Here is a 25951-nt window from a genome sequence, read left to right as displayed (position 1 = left end):
ATAGCGTGACTAGCGCAGAGATGCCTGTGTTCCCTGGGGTGTATAAATCTCCTCCGTAGTCTGCCTCCAGGAAAAAATTGACCCGACTCTGAAAGGACTACATTAGTTCCAGTTGTGAGGAGTGTGGAAAGTGAATTAATTTTTGGCTAAACTGCTTCTGAGCACGGCACTTCCCTTTCCACAGCCTTAGACAGCTGTTGTCCTCATTTAAGTACCTATGCTATCATTCTGCAGCGAATGCCTTTGAGACTGGGTTGTCCAGTACAATACTGTAGTTAATAAAATTTGATTTAGACTATCTGAAACAAACTATCCTTTCATGCATGTAGTAGCAGCTTCCCAAGGTGAGAGCTACGTAAATGTTTTTCAGGGCAAATTTTGACAAAAATAGAAAACAGTGCCTTTCTCACAAGTCTTACTTTTGCAAGCATTTCTGTCTTGCTCTGTTCATACTGATTATAAGAGTATATTTTAATTAACTGTCTGCTTCTTAGATTAAACAGCAGATTAATCGGTGATGTTATTCATACTATCTCCTCTAAGTAACTATGTGCTTGAAGAAGCTGTGATGAGAAATCAGCCTGCATGTTCTCCAAATCCTAGGTCTGAATCCATTTCCAAGTGATGGATGCTGGTGATGACTCTCAAAACTGCCTTCAAAGCTGGCTGGAAATTGACTTCTTACCTAGTTTTGTCAGCAACAATAGAATAGGGGAAAAAATTACTGACCTCCTTATGCTGAGGAGCCCCATTTGGAATTATTTAGAAATGTTCTGGGAAGCATGTATAGCTTTTTTACTTTATTATGTACTGACATAGCTGTCGCTGTGCCTTGTGGAACAGTATAGAGCAGGATTTTTTTCAAGGTGCAATATCTGTAAAAAGAAAAATGTTGATCTTTCTTTTTTTGAACTTTTATGTGTCATCATTGTGAAGTTATTTCAGTCAAAACCCATGTTTCTCCTTGCATTGCTGCTAGATGTTCTCTATGTGTAAAATGAAGAAAACTATCATCTCCACAACATCCAAAACAAACAGCTTCTTCCCCTGGAAAAAACAAAGCAAAGCCAACAGAACATCCATCCCAAAAGACCACTCCAACATCATCAATAAAAGGAATTAGAACATTCTGAGTTTCCTTTACAGCATTTCAAACAAACCTTCTTATATATTCTTTCTGTGTGGAAGATACATGTAAGAGGAAAAAAACCAAGTTGATTGTGCATAAATTTCCTTACCTCTGTACATGTAACTTCTGCTTTATATTAATGGACTTTCTGCACGCAGGTTGAAGACAAACACCTCTGTGTGTGAGATCTGTGTAGTGCCTTTTAAGATATGTTTTTAGCAACTTTTCGTGTTCTGCATGTTTTATTGATTATAGAGGTATTTGAATTTTTTTGTGTTGTCTTAACTTTACTACAGTTTTCCACATTATTCTCAATACTTTTCCCCAAGGATTCCAAGCAACAAAACACATGAAGTCTTTCCAGCTGTCTTTCTGTTGGTTTGTGTGGAGGTTTTTTTTGGTGGTGCGGGGTTTTATTTTTTTGGGTTTTGGTGTTGTTTTTTTTTTTACTAGAGCACTGCAGACTGACTAATATAATGCTGTTAGCTTCATCTCTGACAGAGTCTGTCTCTGTATCTGCAGGATACCAAATGCTGAGCAGGTATTCTTATTTGCTTATTCACCTGGAAAACCACTTTATTTCTTAGCTGTATTTTCAGTCTGCATTAAGCTAGACTAATGAATATGGTGATCTGCTTGTTTCTGCTTGGTCTTACTCACAGCTGTGCTGTTCAACGTAAAAGCTGAAAACAGGATCAGCTGAAGAGAGAAATTAAAGTCTGGGTAGTTTCCTCTGCAACTTCAATTTTTATCAGTGTGTTTTGAATTTAATTAGGGAGTCCAAATTACTTATATCTATCTTAGGACACTGGAAATTTCTAAAAATCCCTAAGAAGAAAACTTTTGAACATCAGTTCTGAATGCTAGGACTTTGATCTGTAGTGACCTTTTCCCAGTACATGAAGCTGTTTGCTTTACTGCAGCTGAAATTAAGGTTTGTTAATTGCATGAATTAACATCAGTAACACATAGACCCTTCATAGTAACAGTCTTGTAACAGCCAGTAAACAGTAAAAGCTGTTAAGTGTTGTAACAGCCAGATAAACAGAGTAAACAGAATCAGGGGTTGTGACTGGGTTCTTCCCCATCTCCACTAGTTTTTGGAATTACATGAAAACATTAATAATCCCAGATGGGCATTATTTTTAACCAGTATGCTGGACATGTTTTTTAAGGAAGCAGAAACTAGGAAAATATTTTTAAAAGAGTGGAGACGTAGAGATGCTGTTTTGACATTCCTGTAATTCCTTCATGGGATTCTATCTGATGGGATTCTGGCTGATTCCCCCCCAGGAAGTGCCAACCAAAGATACCATCAGAGTACCTTTAAATTTATCTTTTCAAAAATTCTGGTAGAACTTCAGTTTAGCCCTCTATTCTGCTAAACTGAAATGGATCTATTTATTTGCAAAAATACAGGTAAAGTAGTAGAATTGAGATGTTTAAACTGATGTTGTACGTTTATCATAAACTATCAGAGTTTTGTTGAAATAAACTATTTGGGGTTTTTTTTTAGTTAGACTTATATACATGAAGTTTACATCTCATTTTGGCATTAAATAATATTTATGCTATTGATATAATAATCCTAGTGATATATTTGTTTCTCTCTTCATAGCTTTACAAGCTAATTTCTGCAACGCGTATACAAAGGGCAAGATAGTATGTTAAAATAAGCTTGGATTCAACACTGAAGTCTCTGGTTCCCAGCCTAACTAAATCTTGGTGTACCAGGATAAGTCAGTGTTTTTGCTTGTGCTGTGTTAGTGTATAAAAGAAGGAAACATGCCAAAGAAGCCTTACTCTCGAAGTGAAATTTGTCCTCATTGTTTAATAACATCTCAAAACATTTTTGTCCCTTTCTACTAATAAGTACCCTCCACCCAATGTTCCTTATTAATATTAAGCAAGGTACACTTTGTATGGTTAATTAAAAGGCTGATGTATGAGAGAGATCAATGAAATATATACTTAACTGTGTCCAAGTAGCAAAGATGCTGAGCAAGCAAGCAGGATTTTGGGGAGTGTGGTTTCCTTTTGAGTTTCTTAGCCTTTTTGTGCCCCTTCTGCCCAGTGGAGGACAGTATAGGGCTGTAGAGAACAGTGTCAAGCATTCTCATTCGGCATAGGGAAACATTACTATAAGTCAATGTGAAAGTTTACTTTCCTCAAAACACTATGTAATTTCAGATTGCCCTTACAGATGCATGCCATTTTGTAACATAATATTGACATTTTGTTAAAAGGTTTCAAGATCAAGGCATTTACTTTACAAATCAGTCTGTCTGGTGCTTTTCATTATTTTCTCCATTCAACATAAAACATTCCTTTAAGAAAACACCACCACAAACAAAGGAGCTATATGCTGGAGGATGCATATGGGAATGCATGGAAAGGGGCATTCCACCCTGGTCTTGGAATGACAACTGCTTGGCTGCATTCTTATGGTTGGTGATCACACCTGCCTTTCTTCCCTAGAATTTCTATTTGCATGTGAAAACAATGGGTTCCATGATTCATCATCATAACAAGTGTAAATTAAGCATGTAATTTCACATGTGTTTCTTTATCTTCTTAACTCTTGAAGGAAGACTAGCACCTGACTTGCAAAGTTTTAGAAGGTTGGTATATATATGTGTATGTGTTTATTTTTAGGGGTTTTGTCAGTTCCAAGTAGGGCTCAAAATGGATTCTGTTAAAAAGCTGCTATTTATTTATATAATATGTCTTCTGATATTTTAAAAACATACTGTATTTATAGGTACTATGTTTGCATTTCTTGGGCTCTTATCTTCAGAGGAGAATTTCAAATATTGTACTTCGTATATGCTGTATAGCCTGGTAATGAAGAGAGTTTATTTTGCTTTCAATTAAAGACAATTGCGTTATATAACACAGGTTTTAAATAACAACAAAAATGCGGAGTATTTTAACAATGTGAAATACTTGAGGCATTTCAGAAGTAGGACCTCAAAAAGAAACCTTTAATTTAAATGAAGCAAGAAAGGAATCTTTTCAAAATACCACAGTAAGAGCATAAGTATCCATTCTTAGCCCAAATTCTTTTTAAGAGTCTACAGACAAATAGAACTCTCAAGTCTCACTTAAAATTGGACTTGTTTTTATTGAAGTTTAGGACCAGACAATATAACAAATACTGAGGTGCTGGTACACTTCATCAGAGTTTACAGGCTCCAGAAATATTAATAAAGATTCTACAATAGTAGAACACAAAACCAGTGTTTCACAATTTGCTATCTGCTAGTACTGATTTACTCATTTCTTCAAATAGTAAGAAATAAGTAGGTGCAAGTGGTGTGAAAACAATTTGGCTTGTTGCTCGCCATACACATTAAAGTCTGAACATTGACATACCTTTTCCTTAAAGATAATGTGATTGTTCTTCTCTCAAATACCCATTTCACACCTTTCTATGTGAATTAGTTTCTTGATCTGAAAGAGGGTAGATTCAGATTAGGCGTAAGGAAGAAATTCTTCACCGTCTGGGTGGTGAGACACTGTCACAGTTTGCCCAGAGCAGCTGCGGATGCCCCATCCCTGGCAGTGCTCAAGGCCAGGCTGGATGGGGCCTGGAGCAACCTGGCCTAGCGGAGGCTTGGAACTATATGGTCTTCAAGGTCCCTTCCAACCCAAGCTATTCTATGATCTTATAATTTATCCAAAGAGGCAGGATGTTGCCATTTAAAAGGGTTTCTTCATGTATCAAACTGGTTTGGTCAGTTTGGGCATCATAGTACTAATATTTTTAATCCTGCTTATGGACATATATCATATCTGGAACAATTATACCAATCAAATATTTCACGATTCTGACAGTTGAAAAAAAAAAAAAAAAAGTGTTATCATCAGGTAGCAAGACACTTATTAAGGTACGATGAAAGGTTTTGAAGTGCAGTCTGACTTTATGAACCCTCTTTCTGCCCAACTGAGAAAACATTTTTTTTCTTAAACCATTAATATGCGTTTGATGTAATGCACATTTTCATCTGATATCCTCGAGGTAGGACCTATCGTTTCTCAGTACAGACATCTCTGAACAATCCCCCCCCCCCCCCCCCCCAATAAACAAAACCCAACAATTCTGTTGACTTTAAGTGAATATACAAGGTGAGTTATCTGCCAGATTTTGCAGTCCAAGCTTTCCCCGAGTTTCTGTGGAACAATTTAATCTTTCTTTCAACAAATGAACCAAAAAAGTATTATTACTAGTTTTATCTCTAAAATTTGCATTAATTCTAATTTTTTAAGTATTAGGGACCTAATGAGGCAGATGTGCAATGCATGAATAATTCCTGTCTGTTTACTAAATTGAAATTTTGTATTTGATCAGTTATGTTAGTTCAGTGTCTTGGACCATTCTGCCATTATCCCCGCGGTTCATTCTTGTTGCATGATATATGAATGCCTTGTATAGTTGCAAATGTTTTGAGAACAGGACATGGACATAGTTCACTGCAGGACTGGAAGTCCTGGCCTTCCATAAGGATGTACAAAAACAATTTCTCTTGCATTCCCAGTACTAAACATTGCTCTTAAGTTCTCAGTAAAACTAATTAGATAGTTTGCTTGTTGTACTGAACTATGTATATAAATTCCTTAGGGAAAAAAAAAGTGAAATGTGAAACTGTTCTAACAAAACTATTCTTCTATATGTTTCTAGCGATCTATCAGTTTCCGTAGTGACAGTCGCCCAGATCTGTTCAGTCCACGACCATGGTCTCGAAATATGCCTCCTGCTAACACAAAGCGGAGAGACAGCAAACTATGGAGTGAGACCTTTGATGTTTGTGTCAATCACATGCTTACATCTAAAGAAATCAAGCGTCAAGAGGTATAATTTTTTTTTACCGTAAATTTCGTGTTCAAAAGTCATCTTGAAAGCATGGAGTTGAGGAATGCTAGGAGGCATCAAGATAACACTTGAAGCTTTCCTGAAATTAAACAGAACCCTGGTCTTTATAATTCAAGCTATATTAGATGAATGTATTCTTTTTTAAAATCAGTTCATCATATATCCTTAATATATTGTACTGTGATTGCGTGTGCTGTATGACATTTTCTGTAGTGATGGATGATATTTTGATGTTTCATTTTGTTGTTCAGGTAATGATAGATCAGCATTTCAGGAACAGGTATTCATAAAGTGATATGTACATGCGGAAATGCACAATCATTTCCCTTGGTGGAAAAAGTGTCTTTGAGGAAGTTTTTGGTGCTAGAAAGATGAAATATGGATCAAAAGATGTTTCTTCCAAAGCAAAAAAAAAAAAAAAAAGAGTATGTCAGTGGTTTAATGTGTTGTATGTGATAAATTCTGAATAGTTTGTGTTACTCTTAGTTGATGACAGAGCTTCTGCGGAATCAAGAATATATTTTTTTCTAAATAAATTTCTATCAGTATCAACAACATTTATAACAGTCTTTCTGAGAATACTGCATGGACTAAGCCATAAATCAAACAACAGTAACATCAAGCATTTCTTGTGCAGGTTTTAACATTACACGGGAATTCATGGGAAGTAACATTTTAAATTGTGAACTTCAGAGGCAGCTTATTAAAAAATAAACTGCAGAAACTGTTTGCATAGCATTACAGTCATTACTGTTTGTGGGCAGAAGCCAGGACACTTCATAGAGCCCAAAGAAATGAGCTGTATTCCGGGAAGTTTTGCGTGAGGGTTCAGCTTTGTATTGGTTCTGACACTGCATGCCTCAACAGAATGTCTGAACCGCTTCCGTGCGTGTGCCACAGGTAACTCACACTTGGGCAAGGCTTCTGCGTATGCGTATTACCAAGCTCGGAGAATCCGCACTAGCCGAAGATGTTCTTCCATGATTTACACACGTTGAAAGCCTTAACTGTAAAGTTAGTAATTCTAACTAAAGTGTGTTAGCTTTTACTACACCCAAATTTAGAATGAAATCATACAATAAGTAAATAACAATGGTATTTTGGTAAGCCGGTGTATTGGGGGTGTGTGATTTTTAATCTGCCAGCTTTAAAGTCTCAAATCTGCTTCAAGAGAAGTAACTGACGTCAGCTGACACTTCAGTAGGACTCAGCCTTCATAACAAAAAAATAAACATGTACCAAAATAAGCACTCGTTACCAAACAAATGTTTTAAAGATCTGTCTTTTACTTGCTAGCTAACCTGGAACTTTTACCACCGCATGTGTTAAATCGGAACACAACAAACTCCTATGTAAATACTTGTATGAACAGGTAAGGTATAGCCGAGTCAAAATGCCACACTGAGGAGAGCTCCCCCACCTAGAAATACACCAGTTTGAAAAAAGTTAATTCTGTGGTTATTTCAGATAAGCATTTTATCAACAATCAGATATAACTGTTTAAAAAAAATACTGCACATGATTCTGTAGGAATAAAACCTCACCTTATTTCTGCAATTAGATTTAGCAGAGAATTTCTGCTTTGTGGTGTTAAGACAGCTGTTCAGAGTAGAGTGAGTATAAATTAAATAAAGATATGTTTTAATATTTGTGTCTCTTTTTACAGGCTATCTTTGAACTTTCCCAGGGAGAAGAAGACTTGATAGAAGATCTGAAGTTAGCAAAAAAGGTATGTTTCTTATTAAAAAAACCCAAACAAAAACCCCACAACAAACAGTATTCATTGGCTCATACCACTTTTAAAATAATCCTTGCTTTTTGTAATCGCTAAGACAGTAAGAAGGGAAGAAGACTAAAATATATTTCTATTTTCCCATTCTTTCTGAAACACTTAAATGCACTGCTTTATTTTTTTAATTTAATATTAAATGGTAGTTTAAGATATAGTTATGAAACTTAAAAATATTCTCAGCAATCGTTCTGTTTTTACTTACCAGGGAGCTTTACACACTCGCACTAATTTTTCAACTACCAATGATAAATTAGTTACAGAGCTGCCCTTTTTTTCTTTTCAGGCTTATCATGACCCAATGCTTAAACTTTCCATAATGACAGAGCAAGAGCTGAACCAAATTTTTGGAACATTGGACTCTCTAATTCCTCTACATGAAGGTAAAACTCAAATAGTCTCTGTGTTACTATTGCACGTAGATTTATAGTCATCTGGTTCATTAAGTGAAGTTTCTCTTTTTTTTTTTTTTTAATCATGATCAGATCTTCTTAGGCGACTTCAAGAAGTCAGGAAACCTGATGGATCAACAGAACATGTTGGCCATATCCTTGTGGGCTGGGTAAGGCAGAGTTTTTAATCAGTTTTGGGACATAGTTGGAGCTGCAACATAGTTTTTATCAGACAATTTCCTTTCCATATCTAGCATAACATGTCAAAAATGTTTTCTTAAAGTATTTTTAAAAAGTAAGGCAACTATTTAGAGACATATCGGAATATTTTTCTCTTTTCAGGGATTTTTCCATTAAAAGATTTAGACTAGGATGTTGTTTTTAAAACTTTTGCTATTCAGGAGATGAGCAGTATTTAATATGCTTTAAATAAAAATCAAGAGTCAGACCAGAGTTTGATGTAGATCACTTAAGAACCTGCCCACATTTGTATTCTGGTTTCCTAGGGAAATGAAGCTTGAACAGTCACTTTGTGTAAGGGCACCCTACAGCTATTTCTGAACGTTGGTCTGTTCCAGTCAAGGTAACAGGTAGTTGTTAGTGTTGTCAAAGGTACTAATTTTCTAGAAGCTTGTAAAAATAAGGCAGGCAGGGATACGAGAGAGATGCTGTTACTGCCCCACAAAAGATGGTAAGTTCACTTTCACTAGCATCCAAAAACATAAAACACTGAAAACAGTTTTTGTTACTTTTGTTGATTGCTCATTATATTAAATTATTCAAATATATATTAAAATTGCTCATTATATAAAAAAGGAGCTGTTTTTTAAAGTATTATAGATATGTGAAAAGTTTACTTCTAAGTATATGCATGTGATGAAATTTAGCAGAAAAAAGGGCTTGAAATTTTTTAAGGGATTGGGAAATAACACATTTAACAGCTCTCTGTGAAACTGTGATTTAAAGAATCAGTTACCATTATTTGAGTGAGCGGAGGTTATCTTTATCCAGCAGCACTGGGTGCGTGGGGGATTGCTCCACCAAAGTCATGCACACCGAGGGGATTTTTCAGTCCCCTCTTTATACAAGCAACTCATACCTATTCATTAACTTTCCAGGAAATCGTTTACATATTCATTACAATTCCAGGAACTCATTTACATATCTCACTAAACTAGTGACCATGATTTAAGTCCTTGTCTTTGCCACGTTGTATAAACAACAGGAACTTAGGACCAGATGGCCTTTTTAAAGATGACAAATCCAAGGACCTAGCAATTAGTACATCCATCATGTTAGCAATAAGGGTCCTTGGACATTTCCCAACTTTTAGATAAACATAAGTACATCATCCTATAGATAAGTGGTACATCATTCATCATTCATTCCCCCCTTTTCTAGTAACTTTTGCAAATTCTTTTGCAACTACAAAAAAATCATTATGCCTTATGATCATTCTTTGACAGCACCAAACAAAACATTGAAGTAATACACATATTATTCCTAAAACTATTACAATAAATGTTACAAAAAAACCATGCTTTAACCATTCCAAATTAGGTAACTATGAAGACAGTTTGTCCTATATAGCTTTAAAACTCCATGATAAATCGTCTTTAGTAATTTCATGAGGATCTGCACCTTGTTCCATATCTTATGGATGTCTGTTTAATCATTCCATCCATCAGATTGGGAACAAGTATTTTGCCCTGGGTTTCCAGGACATGCTCCTCCTGTCTTGTTTGAGCTTTCCAATGACAGTTATTATCACTTTTCATAACTATTGTGGTGGTTAAGTTTAATATTTGTAAATCAAATTTGGGACCCAACTCATTTGTTTAATTATCAAATAGGCAATATCCTCCACCATCGTTTGGCTTTTTCCAAAAGTCTGGATAGGTAGGCCATTTGTCATCGAGATAATTCCAGTTCTGAGAGGCCACCCCATACAGGGGTGTTAGCAAGCCTCCTTTAGGAAGAAGCACGTATCCAGCATTCCTTAGCTTTCGTAGCATTAACAATGATTTGCAACATTTGAAGACGGGTATTGTTTACTCATGTTTCAGTTTCTAATATCTCTACAACAGTTACAATTAAGACCAGAATAACTTTACACAAACGTCCCTCATCCTTTTTGACAGTCCATTGTGTCTCCGGAGATTTCTTTATGATCTAAAGAACCGTAGTTTCATGGGTCCTGCCAGGGTGACGGCCCATGATTTCTCTCTCAGGAGCCGCCTTTATCCGAGAATAGTGAATCCAGGCTGGTTGTTCTCTTATCTTGATGGCGGTGAAGGTTGTCAGCAGCACCTGACAGGGTTCTTCCCATTTTTCTTCCAAAGGTTTCCCCGAAAAAGTCTTTATATACACATAGTCACCAGATTTAAAGGAATGGACTGGTTGATCCAACTCTCTGGCCCTTGTTAATACTTGTTTATTTATAACTTTTAATTGTCCCTGGAGGGTCTTCACATATTCACACAATTATCTCTCCCCTAACTGCCTTAAATCTTTTCCAGCAAATTGTAACTGGTACGGTCTCCCATATAATATTTCAAAAGGGCTCAAATTCTCCTTTGTTCTCGGTTTAGTTCGTATTCTTAATAATGCCAAGGGAAGATATTGTGGCCAAGTTAGATTTGTCTCTTGTCCTATTTTCACTATCTGTTGTTTAATTAAATGGTTTATTTTTTCCACTTGCCCACTTGCTTGAGGCCTATAAGGAGTGCGTAATTGCCAATCTATCCCTAATACTGTATTCACCACTTGTTGTATTATTTTGGCACAAAAGTGTGAGCCTCTATCAGAAGAGATTGTTGTCGGACCCCCAAAGCGGGGAACAATCTCATTTAACAATCCTTTCTTTACCTCTCTTGTTTTATTTGTTCCATAAGGGAAAGTTTCTGGCCAACCTGAAAACATACCAGTCATAAGGGGAGGTACCGATATTTATTAGTTTTCTTGGGAGTTCGGAAAAATCAACTTGCCACTGTTGTCCTGGATAATTTCCTCTACTAATGTTCCCTAGTTTTATTCTATTTGCTACATTGGGATTATTATGTAAACACACTTCACATTGCTGAGTCACCTGTTTTACTACAGTATATAAGTTTCGCCCTATCAATTTCTGATTTAGACTTTCATATAATGTATCGGCTCCCCAATGAGTCTTAATTATGTACTGTTAGGGCTGTGGTCCATATTAAATTGGATGGTACCACTATACAGCCATCTGCCAAATAAGCCCACTTATTTAATTTTATTTTACCATTCATGTCCTGAATTAGCTTTAGGTCTTCTTTAGAATAGTTTGGCTCCTGATCTGTACTTAGAGTTTGGATTTTATCGTCTGGTATTAATTCCTCCTTTCCCACCTCCTCTGCTACTCGTCTGGCCTCATGGTCGGCCAGGCGGTTTCCAATTTCCAAATCAGTCCCTCAATGGGTCATCTTATGTTCTTCCTTCCTGGATGACCCTCTTATTACGGAGGGGGCCATTCCTCACATCAGGGTCTGGCATGGCACACGTTCCCACCGCTCAACACCTACTGGGTTGCAGCCAACAGCAGAGCTCAAAATTCTTCTTGGTGGCAAACACAGAGGCCAACCCAGTCTTGCCCTTGACTATGGTGGGAGGCACCTGACCAACCTTATTCCTTGTACTTCGTTGTCAATGCAGAGTTTCATCTGCGCATCCCATAACAAGTCACTGTCATGGCAAAACACACAGATTTACATTAGTAGAGCTACTACAGAGTGTGTTTTATCTCAGTTTTTATGCCAATATCCCCCACAGCCCTGCTGACCAAGGGATATTGTTTTACCTGAACCGGGCAGGCCTCCTGCTTATCATTTTTACTGTAACAGGTAAAGCATTTTTCGCCTTACCTGGAATTTATTTCCAGATATACCTGGTTAAAGATTTCTTTTACTTCAGGGAGGTCCTCTTTTCCACTTTTCCGTTGAATTAAAGATAAGCTCAAGACTTCAATTTACTTGATCATTTTTAACTTTTAGTTTCATTTCTCCTTCTTTAAACGTCTAGATGTTCTAATAAATCTCATCCCAACAAAGATTTTGGTGAATTTGGCATTCTTACGTACTTTAAAGGTTTCAGGATGTTTTCCTGGTGGCCAGCAGCTCCCACAACTGTAACAAATTCTTTTCACTGAAGTTTTAACACCAAATAACTTGTTTCTGTATTCACTAAAAATTCCACCTCATTTTTCCTAGTCCCTAGTTCACCAGAACCCCTTGCTGGTTCTTTAGCTTAGGGCAATCTCGCTTCCAGTGCCCACTTTCCCTACAATATGTACATTGATCCGATCCCATAGGAGAGGGATTCACTCTTTCACCTCTGCCTGACATTGCTCCTCTGTCTCTGCCTCGACTCCTCTACCAGCTCTTCTTGTCTTACCTTCTGTACACGTTCCCTGTTCCTTCTATCAACTTTTCTACATCACAATTACCTAGTAACAATCAACTTGAACCTTTATCTAGTCCTAGTACATCATCCTGATAAGTCTTTCACAACCAACTTTCAAACATCTAAATTTCCCCATCAAAGATTCACCTTTATTCTCTTCAGACCCACTGCCTGCCCTAAAGGGGCCCCCACCGGTCCTGTTGTGCTGCAAATGCTCCAGCAATTGGGGTGACATTGTCAGGTCCTTCTGCTCAATGGTCAGCAACAGCAACACCCTCCTCCTCACCATGGGAAGGACTGGAGCAGGAGATGCTCTTCCTGCTCTGCAGGTTACACAAGCCTGCCTCTGCAACAGCACTTCTGTTTTAACTCTTTCATACCCTGAATGCAAATCTGCTACTTGTTGCTTTACATCTGTGTTCTTACCTATCAGCCTTCGCAGGCAAACAGCAAACACCCTGCCATGTGTCCAGCCGCACCTTCGCGCGGGTACGGGGGTTTGTACAAACTCACCCCAATACTTTAACACTTTCACAGGGTCTTTGACTCTCCACACCCTGCTTTAGGTTTTACATACATTAGTGCAAGTTTTTATCTTATAATGTGCTTCATTCTGGTTGCTCCACAGAAGAAACCACAACCTGAGCTCTTTTTTTTTTTTCCACAAAAATTTCAACAAGAACATCTTTCTAGTTTAGGTCTCAGTTTTTCCCTATCCTTTTCTGGAGCTGACGTACGGAATTAGACTCTATAACTCGAAAGTTATAAAGTAGGTATGTTTATTGCGCGCAGATGCACGGGGGATCGCTCCTCCACAAGCGTGCATACCCGAAGTGACGAACCATCTCACATTTATACAATAAAACAAATGAATATTCAATTAACGCCTATACATATTCGTTACCTAAACCCGCTTACTCTCGCTTCGTATGTTAATTAGCCTATCAGTCCTTTGCCTGGAATGTGGTGGTCTTGCAGGTTTGTAGGTTGTCATGTTCTTGTGACCATCCAATCTTCTCCAGCAAGGAGACTTAGCACTCCCTCCCTCTAGATAGCATTGGAATATCTCTCATCCTTTTCTCATTCTTTTTTAAAATAGCCCCTTTGTTAGAGGAAGAAGGGCAGGCGTCTCCTCAAAACTGTAGGCGTCTCCTCAAGGCTGTGTGCCTATGTGACCAGACACCGCACCCATGACCAGTCACCATACCCACATTCCTTGAGCAGACATATACAATCACAATCGATGTCCATTGTCCCCATTTCACACTATTTCTCCATATCAGAGCCATAATCAAAGATCAGGTGGTGTTAATCCCGCACTCCTCCTGTCACACAAACATATCTGCACACATTACTTCATCCCACTTTTGTTCTCTACAAAGAAAGAGCATAAGCTGTAAAATTGCGTTGTAATATAAGACTTCCTTCGAGGGGCCATCTTTCACCATCACCTAATGTATACGAAGGCCACCAATTCTGACAATATTTTAAAAATGTCTTTTTGTTCAAATTTCCACTGGGAATTCCGCCAAATTCTTTCCAATGCTTCCAAATACATCCCAAGGGTGTTTCGGTATTTATTTCTTGGCTCGGTCTGCCCCCCCATCTTCCTAATAAGTCTGGTATTTGTCTACAATGTATTAGTTATTACTGGAGGCACCATACTTGTCTCAGAACACACACCACAGTTCAAGACCTATTTAGCCTTATTTCTTGGTCTCATTATTTTTCTTATTATTATTATTTTTGCGAGGAGATAATATGTCTTAGACACTTGCCACCCTTTGTTCGAGTATACAGATAGCACCTACAACACTAAGGGCAGAGGTTAATTCGTGCTTTTTCCAAATGATGTTAGTTCTAATGTTTTGTCCACAGTCTCCTGCTCTAATTTCTAATTATGCATCCAGCACTTCATAAATTGATTTTTCAATCGCTCTGTCTGTCTCTGGCCGGCCCCTCGCGGGGAACACAGACATGCAGATGGGGACTCCCCACTCGCTTCGCAGTGACACCACGTCTCACACACGTCACACTCTCCGGGCAGCCCTCAGTCACACAGGCAGTATGTTACACGGTACCCTGCACTTACTTACAGCTCTAGGAACGCTGACAGTTCACATTATCACACAAAGTACACATTTCAGTGAACAATTGCCAAAAAACAGATTCTAATTTTTTTCTGGCCTTAAGCAGTGTGTTAAGTTTTCAGCTATTTGCCTAGAATTACCAGAATATTTTTTTTTTCAACATACATTTCATAACTCCAATTTTGAACATGTAACAAGACAACACATAGAACAAACAAGACACAGAGCGCTATTTCAGTTGTTATATTCTAGGAATTCCTCAAATCTTAAGACAACCTAAAGGGAGTTTTTAGCTTCCCAAATCTTAAGACAATCAAATAGGGCTATTACCCTTTTCAGAAGGTGTCCCTTCTTCTCAACCCTGCGAGATGGCGTCCCGACTTTCGTCTTATGGGGTAAAACCAAATCTTAAGACAATCAAATATTCAAAACAAAGAATAAATATAAATACCTTTTATGTTGTGCAGAAGTCCTTGTCCACCTGTGTGAGAAGCCGAGGGGTAGGGGAGTCTTGCTGACAGAAGATGCAGTCGGGGGCCCTGAGGGTCCCCAGGCCCCTAGATTCCAGCACTGGTGGAGAGTTCTCCTGGCTGGCTCGCCAAATTGATGCCAAAACAGCACTGAGTAACTGCTCAGACGCTAATTTTGTCTTTAAGCAGCAACCCCCACCATATACTTAATAATTCTTTACACTATATGCGCTTTAAAACATATAGAGGTTCACATTCACCTCTCGGATGTTCAAGACAATAACCACATACCAACATTTATATTACCTCAATATCGGAACGAATACCAGAACAGAATCAGATGTATACCTGCGGTCCTAGCTGCCCGGCATACACCATCCTGCATAAGCATACAATGATCTTATGTCTTATGGACAGCTTTACAGATGAACCCGTCCCAGAACAGAAATATCTGAAACAGTACTGTTCAAAATATAATATTAATATAATATTTGAATAAAGATAGTACCTTTGCTCCGCAAGATGGAGTCCTGGTCTACTCCTGCAGTGATCCAGATTAGACGAGGAGCCCCTCCGGGAAAATCCCCGGGGGTACCCTAGGGAGTCCCCACTCTCAATGGGTCCTGCAGCCGAGCAGAGGAGGTCCCACCTGGGTTGCCAAATTGATTTAAAGAATCAGTCACCAATATTTGAGTGAGCGGAGGTTATCTTTATTCGGTGGTGCTGGGTGCATGACTTCGGTGGAGCGATCCCCCATGCACCCAGCACTGCCAAATAAAGATAACCTCCGCTCACTCAAATATTGGTGACTGATTCTTTAAAGCAACTGGCCTCCTGTAAACAAGAGAAACATGATCACGCTGCTACATAATGCAAATAGTTAATGATATACTTGTGTCAAAAATTTTATCTGTTTTTATTTGCATAAAATATTTTTAAATATAATGTTTTCTGGTTGGTTTGAACACCAATGAACTTCTTTTGGTGCAAATATGTCCAAATCAAATTTCCTGCGTTGGAAGTTTTTACATATAATTGTTTGGTTCTAGCAGATTTTGTAAATGGATATATTGTTCTAATCAACATTACAAGCTATTTTTTTCAGATTTAAGGCACAGTTTTGTCATCTTAATTTGGCCAGGGTTCTTGAGGGCAGTACAGAAGTTTGACTATAGAAGTTTGCTTATCTAAAAAAGGCCAGGTTTGGGAGTACTCATTCCTAGGCTTTTATTTCCATTCATAATTGAAATCAGTCTTCTGTGTTTAACTCATGTCTGCACAAAGTAGTGTTCAGTTTAAACTTACGAATATTTTTAATGCTTTGAATAATACTGGAGATCTCTAGGATCTAAGAGATGAGCTAGTGCTTCTAAATCATTTAAATGATGAACAAGGTGGTCAGAGGACCCTTGTAACCCTTTTATATGCTGGAAACATTAACATCAATAAATTGTAGGTAAGTTCAGCTAAAAGATTCTCAGCATGAGTTCCGACATCCTGAATCACTTGCAACTTTTGGAGTAGCAAACTGTGCTTTATTTCAGCTGCAGAATAGTCTGTTTCTTTCCCCAGCTTCCATGCCTAAACTCCTACGATAGCTACTGCAGCAATCAAGTAGCAGCCAAAGCTTTACTGGATCACAAGAAACAAGATCACAGAGTGCAAGATTTCCTACAGCGTTGCTTAGAGTCTCCTTTTAGTCGCAAACTGGACCTTTGGAATTTCCTTGACATCCCAAGAAGCCGTTTGGTGAAATACCCGCTACTACTCAGAGAAATTTTGAGACACACACCGAATGATCATCCAGATCAGCAGCATCTGGAAGAAGCTGTGAGTTACTGTTGGTTTGGGGTTTTTTTTAGATCATAGCACTTGTAACTTATTAATCGGTTAAGGGATACTACATAAAATATGGAAACACTAATACTTACACGAACAGCCGAAACTGCTACATGAAATATCTAGCCCTGCTCCCCCAATTAAATCTGATTTCAGTAGCAAAGTGATACCAAAAAAAGGGGGGAAGGGATGGGAGGTGTTTTCTACAGCTCTTGTCTGATCCTTGTCCGTTTTGTGTTTACTTTTCAGTGTCATTTTCCATTCTAATCTAAGTTGGGTAATGTGGAGATTTCAGGTTTTAGACATATAGATTAGTTTTATTCCCTGGCTTGAGCATAACCTTTGAATCTTAATTACCATCTGCCGGAATTTGTCCTCATTCTGTTTTTTATTTGGTGTTGTGCTTTCTGAGGTAAAACCAAAGCTTTAAAAACTTCTTTATTAATAGAAAGGGACCAATTCCAAAAGGTTTCTAAGATTTCTGTTCTTTCCTATATACATACATATATATATATATATATACACACACACACACACATATATATATATGAAATCCAATCATATGTGGACACATGCAAATGTGTATCTGGGAGTAAATGAGGTTACTGCAGTGGATTTGTTTGAAAGAGACTTTTAAATGAAGAAATATCATCAGTATCCTACTACTTTTGAGTAGTATTTAAACATAAGCAAATTTCATTAATAATTTGAGGACAAAATTTATGATTTGTCTAGATTTGAATATTTTGTACATTTATTTGATGAAAAATAACACTCCTGCATATTTTGGAAAGTGCATGTTCCAAAACACATGTATCTGACGACTTTGTCCTGCTATTCTTTCCCCAAATCCCATGCCCAGCTCAAACTCTCTGTTGTAAAATTGGACAACGGTGGTTTAAATTCCCCCTTGTGCATGTTCTCTTAAACCCAAACAAAAATCATAAATATCTCAAAGAATTCTTCTGTTTGCTGCTAAGGCTTGCTTTTCTACATATACAAATGCTTTCTTCCAGTACTTGCATTTGGTAATAAAATATATTTTATTATTGTTTATTTTATTATATTGTTTAATAAAATATAATCAGGATATTTTTCTTTGATTCTTCAATAGCCTTATATAGCTTTGTAATATTCTACTTCAGTAGAACACTATTTATCTTTGAAGTCATGTATTTAATAAATTGTATATTTGCCAAGTTAAATTAGGAAACAGAAATTACTCTGTGTGCTTGGCTCTTAACACTGGTTTAGGGTTATGAAGTACATTTGTCTTCCTGTCTGGCAATCTGCTATAAGCACACTAGGCCAAGCTGATCCCTGATAAATCTCCTGGGATCAGTAGATTCTTGAATTATCTGTTTGGGCCTGCACGTCTCCACCCATTTTCCTGCTCCACCTCCAGTCATTTAACAGAGGAATCTGATCAGTCTAAGCAACCTGTGAGACCACTGTTAAGAGCTGACCAAAATCAACAAAATTTCACATCCACATGCCCAATTCAGGACCTGTATTTTAAGTTTCAGATAAATTGATCTCAACGTCCTTAGAAACTGCATAGTGTAATGAAGTTCAAGATAGTGTATTTTTATAGAAAAGGGAAAGCTTCCTTTTTAAAGTGTTTTAAAATAAAAAGGCAAAATTATTGCTTTTAATTGTAAAATAAAATTATTTTACCTTATTTCCAGAGGGTAGTTTTAATAGTGAACAGAAATTGAGAATTTAGTGGTTTGGGCTAGTTGCATGTTTTGCAGGATGAGGATCTTGTTAGTTCTTCTGTTTCTTGTTCTCTTATACAATGCAGCAGATTTCAGTTCATTACAAATTTAAATAAATATTTTAAAGGCAAGTTATTTGTCCTGTGTCATTTATTGGCACATTTCACCTCAGAAAATTATATCTCTGATTGTTTCTTGCATCTGTTTATTTTAATTCTGCCTATTTCAGTTTGATATAAAGAGATAAATATCAGATTTTTAAGCCATTGTTAGAAACAATGATAAAGCCAAACTACACTGTCTTTGTACACTGTAGCCTGCTTAATTCTGCTGCTAATAATAATACTCTTATAGACTGGTTGGCAAAATATTTATGAAAAATACACCATAAATAAAAAATGTTTTCTTGTAGCTACAGTTCAGTTATGAGATAGGTCTGAATATTGGAATGTCTAATTAAAGTTCATGTGTTCTCATTGTTTTTCTGTAGATAAATATAATTCAGGGCATAGTGGCTGAAATCAACACAAAGACTGGTGAATCTGAATGCCAGTATTACAAAGAGAGACTTATTTACCTTGAAGAAGGCCAAAGGGATTCACTGATTGATAATTCACGTGTTGTATGTTGTCATGGTGACCTGAAGAACAACAGGGGAGTGGTAAGGAATAAATATTTTGTCATAAATAGCTGTTAAAAACATCTTCATTTTGCATGACAGCTAAAAGAGCTGTGAGTATACATACAGAAACATTGCCCTCATGTATGGAAAGTTGGTAAATATTAACTATTACATATAACGCTACTTTTTTTGTTAGCATTCAGATATCTGCATAGGAGATAATAAGCTTATATGTGTGTCTGCCTCTTCAGGGCATCTAACAATATTCTAGCTAAGCTGTACATCTGGTAAATTTCAATAAAATTTGCAGGAAAAACCAAGTAAAAAAATGTATTTCTGGTCTCAGAGACATGATAATAATGTCTATAGTGCCACGCAGTGTACTAAAAAATTTTAAATCTGTTAAAGGCCATGGTTATTAAGAATGTTTAACTTGATTATTAGTTGAAGTCAAAGTTAATTTATTGACCAGAGAAATTTGGTATTTTATACTGTGAATTCCAGTCTCTAGGAGTCTGCACTATTGATGTGTAATAACCTGAGCTTTCTGTTTAAAAAAAACCAACAACAAACAAAAACCAAAACACGTAGAATAGTAGGAGCTATTAATAGAAAAGAAACCAGCCATTCTTAGATTCCCGTGCCCACCCCTCCACCCCACTTAATAGGAACAACATGGAAGTTTGAAAAAAGATCTTTTTCTCATTAACTAGGCTTATGAAAGTTTTATTAAAAAAACACAACAAATAAAGCAAGCAGGATTGTAAATGCATTTTTAAGCATTAGTCGTGCTTCTGTGTAGCATGCTTATGCATGCAATAGAAGGCTCTTGTTTTACCGTAGGGCTGAGATGGAAAGATGAAATGGATGCTGTTTTCTGGTTCACCTGATAAAGATTAGGCAGGCAGTTAATGTATAGCAAACTAGCAGGAAGAAACTGGCAGTTTTCATCTTTCTGGTGAACTGTATTTATTCCATCCACACTACCGCTGCCTTTCTTTGGTAGTACAAGTATATCATTAATAATTTCCAATTTATGAACAGTATTTGAAATTCCTCAGTGTTTTTGGGAGGTTTCCACACTGATGTATTCCTTGAATACAATTGACAGTGGGATATTTTAATTTTCGTGTGTTCTTTGATTTGGGGTGAAACCCACATCATTTATACCTTAATTTTTTCAGTCTCCTTTTCACACCTGCTATTGCAGAGTATTAGCTTTGCAGCAAGTAAGAGATCTCACCATTGAAAGGAGTTTCATATGACTTCCACTAAAATCAGCCATCACAAAACTTTACAGCATGAAGAATCTGCAACATTTTGTGGATGATAGTTTGAAAACTGAGTTTCAAAATAAACAAGGCATTTTTGCTGCACATTTAGAATATTTAAAAAACAAACAAAAATGTAACCCTGCTTAACAAGCAAGCGTCCCATACCTGTATATACCTCAAATATTTCATCTCACACATTTCTGCTGTCTTTCATATTTTATTCATATGAGAAGATAGCCATTTGTCAAACATATAAACGGAAACACATAATGGATATTCTTTACCAGACTCTGAATAGAGTTGCTGTTAATTCAAAAGGTGACAGCACTGCAGAATAAGGAACAAACAAAAGGTTTGGGTACGTGGCCTGCAAAGACTTAGAGAGGCACAAGTGGAAGAAAATTGGACTACTCATGGATATAAACTGAGGCATCTGTTGTGGAAAAATAGAATAAAGATGGACTTTTTCAGTATCAGAAGACTGCCAAGGCATATTGAGAAATGTTTCTGCTATAATTACTCTTTCATTATAGTTTTCCGAAAACATGAGCTAATGGAAGATGGGACAGTAGGCTAAATGGATCTGAAGCTCTATCTTGTGTTAAAATTGCAAATAATGTGTCTATTTAGATTTAGTCAGGGCAACTTTAGAAGCAAAGAACCGTTACTCATCATTTGGAAGAGTTTTGGCAATGAAAAAAATAGTTGATTTCAATGCATGATATCAAGTGAAATTAATTTAAAATTTCACTTTTTTTATTATTGAAAGCCACTGGGGGTAGCAAAATGTGAGGAGGAACATAATTTAAAGATGATAATGGGTGACTTGTGGCACCTAGGAGCAAAAGTAATTTTCTGAGCTTCAAAGTGCTGTGGTGAAGCTGATTGTGAGCAGCACATGAGTTGTAAAAAGATTCCTCATAATTGTTCGTTGAAAATATTTGGATAAATAAGATTGCCTGTTTCTTAGTAACACAGGTGGTAGAGAAAAGTTAAAGTGGGTGTCAGAAAGAAGAATGCATGTAGGTATGCTGCAGTGGAGAGAGCTTTGAAATGTCATGCACATTTCAAGGCCTTAACACTAAAAGATCCGTTAAGATCATGACATTAGAAACTTCTAAAATTAGCTTTTCTGTCCTCTTCTCAGTTTCTAATTTGTTGTGTTTACGTACTTGTATGCTGCTGTGCCATAAGACTTTTAAATAGTGGTAAGAGAGGAATCCTTATTTTAACTGTTGAAAAGACAAGGTTATAACACACTAGAATTTAAATAAATCTGGTTTAATGATGGTCTAAAAAAGGAATAATGCTTCATTATTTATTAATTTTGAACAGAAACTGCATGTCTTCCTCTTTGAAGAAGTGTTGGTGATTACCCGAGCTATCACCCATAACGAACAGCTCTGCTACCAGCTGTATCGGCAGCCAATTCCGGTGAGGGAGCTTGTGCTAGAAGACTTGCAAGATGGAGAGGTGCGACTGGGTGGATCCATACGTGGTGCATTCAGCAACAATGAGAGAAGTATGACTACACCTTCTTTTACTTGCTTATATAGGGTCATTATAACCTTAAGACACCTGCCAGTGAGACATCAGAATGTTTTCTTTAAAGTTCACATTATCTATATCCAGCATCTCGATTTTTATTTCAGACCGGTTTATTACGTTGTAACTTGCTTCTTTTAGATTGTTTCTCAAAAGTTCACTGTATTGGTAATGGGATTTCTCCACATATCCACTTCTGTACTGAATTGAGAAGGCAAGAATATGTAGAATATAGCGGCAAGCCCACAAAATTATAAACAGGTGTATTTTGAAATCTTAAGCTTTAGCTGTTACAACTTTCCTTGTATTATGGAGACGTTGATGGCTATTCCATAACAAAGTCTTTCAGCTGACAGGTAATTAACGTACTCCTGAGGCTGCAGCTACTCAAGGTAATGCCAAGAGTTAAGAGTCAGTGTCCTTCCAATCAAGCCTATTGTGAAGATGCTTGTTTCTATCAGAACAGTCCTTTTAATCTTGTGAAAACTTTGAGGGGTTTTTATATGTATTCTTGTTATTAGTGAAAGGGAATGGAAGAGATGAGGCAATTTCTGGCTGACACAAGACACTATTTAGTGAAGGTTCTGGAAATCTGCTTTGCAGAGAAGCAGGAGGAGAGACATTGAAGTGTGGGAGAAGCCTTAATCCTGCTGATTCACTTAAAGCTTTATGGGTAGCTCATGCATGGTGGAACCAAAATTGTTAAATCCAGCAATATGAAACTATTAGATGTGCTTGTGGCATTATGTTCTTGCCCCACAAAACAAGGCGATACCCAGACTCTCCTCTCTGATCTGACATGGTATTGGCAGGAAAACACTTTAAGTCAAAGATTTTGCAAATTCTGTTCTTTGACATGTATATATATAAAAATACATATATTATACTCTTTGATTATAAAATCCATTCAGACAAAGCATTCAGTGTTTTGATAAATACTGTCTCTTTCAGTCAAAAACTTCTTTAGAGTCAGCTTCAAAAATGGATCTCAAAGCCAGACGCACTCGCTCCAAGCCAATGACTCCTTCAACAAACAACAGTGGCTTAACTGTATCCGCCAGGCCAAAGAAAAAGTTACATGTGCAGGCAAAGCTGGTGTGCTGAACTCAGAAGCACATTTTCTTTTGTCACCAAATGGAAGTAGAGTACCCCACGGAGATACCACACTCGAGCGAATGGACCAATCAGACTGTGAGTCAGACTGTAGTATGGACACCAGCGAGATCAGCATCGACTGTGAACGTATGGAACAGACGAACTCTTGTGAAAATGAAAAGCAAGTAGAAACCAACGTTTGACAGAAACTTACAGTTCATGGAAAAAAATCGGTCTCTTACCTGTACAGTATTTGCATTCCATATATGGAACCATTTGGAGAAGCACTTTTAAAATATGTTTTTTTGTGACAATGTCAATGCAGTTCTTGTATTTGTACCTATGAGTGTAGTACTGTAACTGCCGATCTGTATAAGCTGGAATCTCCTGCAACTCATGTCCTGTGATTATATCCTGTAAACATCTAAGGTGGATGAAAGAGGTACTTTACCAGTTATTCTCAATGTCCTGCTGGAAACAGAATCTCTAAACTACTGTTTATATATGCATTACATAAAGAATCTTTTCATAACTTTTGAAGTACTTATTTGTCCTTTAATGGGGCAGCTGAAGATGTGGACTTAATATGGAGTTTCAGGATGGGTATCAAGATAGTACGTTTTCATAAAGGCATGGAAATAATTTATTTTTTTTAAGAAAAGAAAAACATCTTGCAATAACCCATCTCTTCTCTTGTGGTATTACATCAACAAGAACTATCAGCAGCGGGCCATGTAACCAGTGACTCTTTAGGGATTAGTTTTTCAAAATTAAGCACTGTCCAAAGAACCAGCAACCTCACTTACTAAAATCTGGTCAATTAAAGTGGTCAGCATAGTGCTATGGTTTATTTATCAAAGCAAGTAATGCTAAAAATAATCAGCTAAAAAAACCCAACAAACCAAACTCAACCAAACCTCTACAGCCGGCATCGACTGAAATGAAATGCTGAGAATACTGGGTATTTGTAAATAAGCTGGTAGTTTGCTTTCAGTGCCATATATATATATATACACATATTTTATCCCAAACAGGATAAGAATGGAAAAAAGCTTTTGCTTGTGAATAGGCCCTCTTCAGCATTTTGCACTCCACTGACCTCCACTGTTGGTTTTAAACACCACTAATGTTAAAACATTTAATTTTCTGTAAATGTCTGTTTACAATTACATGTAGCTGGTTTTTAAACCAAGTGATAATTTTATATAAACGGTGCTCTACAAATACCCTATGGGATTATGTAGAGAAAGTTTAAACAAAAAGGGAATTGCTTTTCCTTTAGGATGTATTACACCCTTAATATTTTTCTCAAGTTTTGTTTTAATGTTTTTGTTGCATTTAATCTCATGCTGTAATTGGAAATGTTACTGTGTTTTCTGGTGGCTGATTTAATCTTCTCAGATGAGAACTTCAAACAGATGAGCCACTTCAATGCAGTCTAAAGCACTCAGTTGAACATCCTGTTACTTTTCAGGAATCCCTGGGTAATATTTTATTTCTTAGTATAAGAAATAATGCCAGTGTTGTATGGCAAGCTATGAAAATTATATATTGATAAATTTAAGTGATCCTTGGTATAATACAAGATAACCTGTGCAAAGTACTCGTAACCACAGAAGTAAAAAACCCTGCTAAGTTATTGCCAAAAACATTTTTCTTGTGTTCTACAGGTTTACAGAAAATTTACTGTCAACTATCTTATATATATGCTGGTGTGCATTACAGAAATCCATGTGACAAGGTGATAAACAATATAAAACAAGGTATTTTTATTTTTTAAAAAAAGTCATTTTTACCCTATAGAAAATATTTCTGTATTTATAGTTTTTAAAAAAAGTCAATTTTCCTTTCTGTTTCAGGCTTTGTAATTTATTTCAACTGCTTCATTTTTAGAGCTGAATGAGTATGCCAGTGAAGATGAAAGAAAGGAAAAATTTGCAAAAGAAAAGGCATTAGGAAAGCATAAGAGATGATGAACCATTTTCATAAAAACTGTTCAGCAGAATGTTTAAAAGGAGTGAAAAGCATGTGAAGTGTTCAGCTAGAAAAGAAGGAATGAATGTGTGTATTGACTTCTTTTTTCTTCTTAATAATAGCCTTAAACTTTTCTAGAAGCATTTCAAATAAATTACATTAAACCATTTTGATTTTTATTTGGTTTGGTTGTTTGTGCAAGATGGCTACCAAAAGATTTCAAGGGTATGCACAGTGAGGCTTAAGGTACGTGGCCAAGGCTTATGTTTTGGTTCTTGTGGAAGTGTTACGTATTTGGATCTAATTTGCTAGATACAAAATAGTAACAAAGAAACTCAATGTAAGCGCCTTACCTAAAGTTTTATTATATATTTATTATATAATAAATTTAGTAAGTAGGTGAAACAAAAAATTAACATCCTGCCATCAGTTTCTCTCTCCTGATTCCTTGTGGGTCACATCTCTACTAAATATGTATTATCCTGAAACACTGAGATGATGAATTTTTGGGTATGTAAAAAGCCACCAACCAGCCAGTGAATCTCAGAAGACTATTTTATGTTTGTTTACTAACATGTAGCAACTCACTTAGCATGGTGTTCAACATGCTGCAGTGGAAATGTTTCAGTTTTGCCTTGTAGTGACGCGCTTGATTTGTAATTTGGCTTGATAAAGCTTAATAATTTTTTTGTGGTTTTCTTTTTTTTTTTTAATCA

General features: G+C 36.8%; 1 protein-coding gene across 3 annotated transcripts in view; it reads left to right on the top strand.

Annotated features, from left to right (window-relative positions):
- ARHGEF3 (Rho guanine nucleotide exchange factor 3) overlaps window positions 1–25414 on the top strand; it is a 144307-nt gene extending 118893 nt beyond the window's left edge. For all 3 annotated transcript variants that reach the window (XM_055708995.1, XM_027805251.2, XM_005432501.4), the window contains 8 exons: window positions 5811–5981; window positions 7669–7731; window positions 8078–8174; window positions 8277–8353; window positions 16741–16998; window positions 19216–19386; window positions 21957–22143; window positions 23118–25414. In XM_055708995.1, the coding sequence (XP_055564970.1) occupies window positions 5811–5981; window positions 7669–7731; window positions 8078–8174; window positions 8277–8353; window positions 16741–16998; window positions 19216–19386; window positions 21957–22143; window positions 23118–23464 (1371 nt within the window). In that variant the 3' untranslated portion in view covers window positions 23465–25414. The remainder of the gene's footprint in view (window positions 1–5810; window positions 5982–7668; window positions 7732–8077; window positions 8175–8276; window positions 8354–16740; window positions 16999–19215; window positions 19387–21956; window positions 22144–23117) is intronic.
- Window positions 25415–25951: the final 537 nt, after the last annotated feature.

Source organism: Falco cherrug, chromosome 4 (assembly GCF_023634085.1).
Source record: "Falco cherrug isolate bFalChe1 chromosome 4, bFalChe1.pri, whole genome shotgun sequence".
Lineage (NCBI taxonomy): Eukaryota > Metazoa > Chordata > Aves > Falconiformes > Falconidae > Falco > Falco cherrug.
Note: the sequence above shows the minus strand (reverse complement) of the source record. Positions and strands in the feature narration are given on the sequence as shown.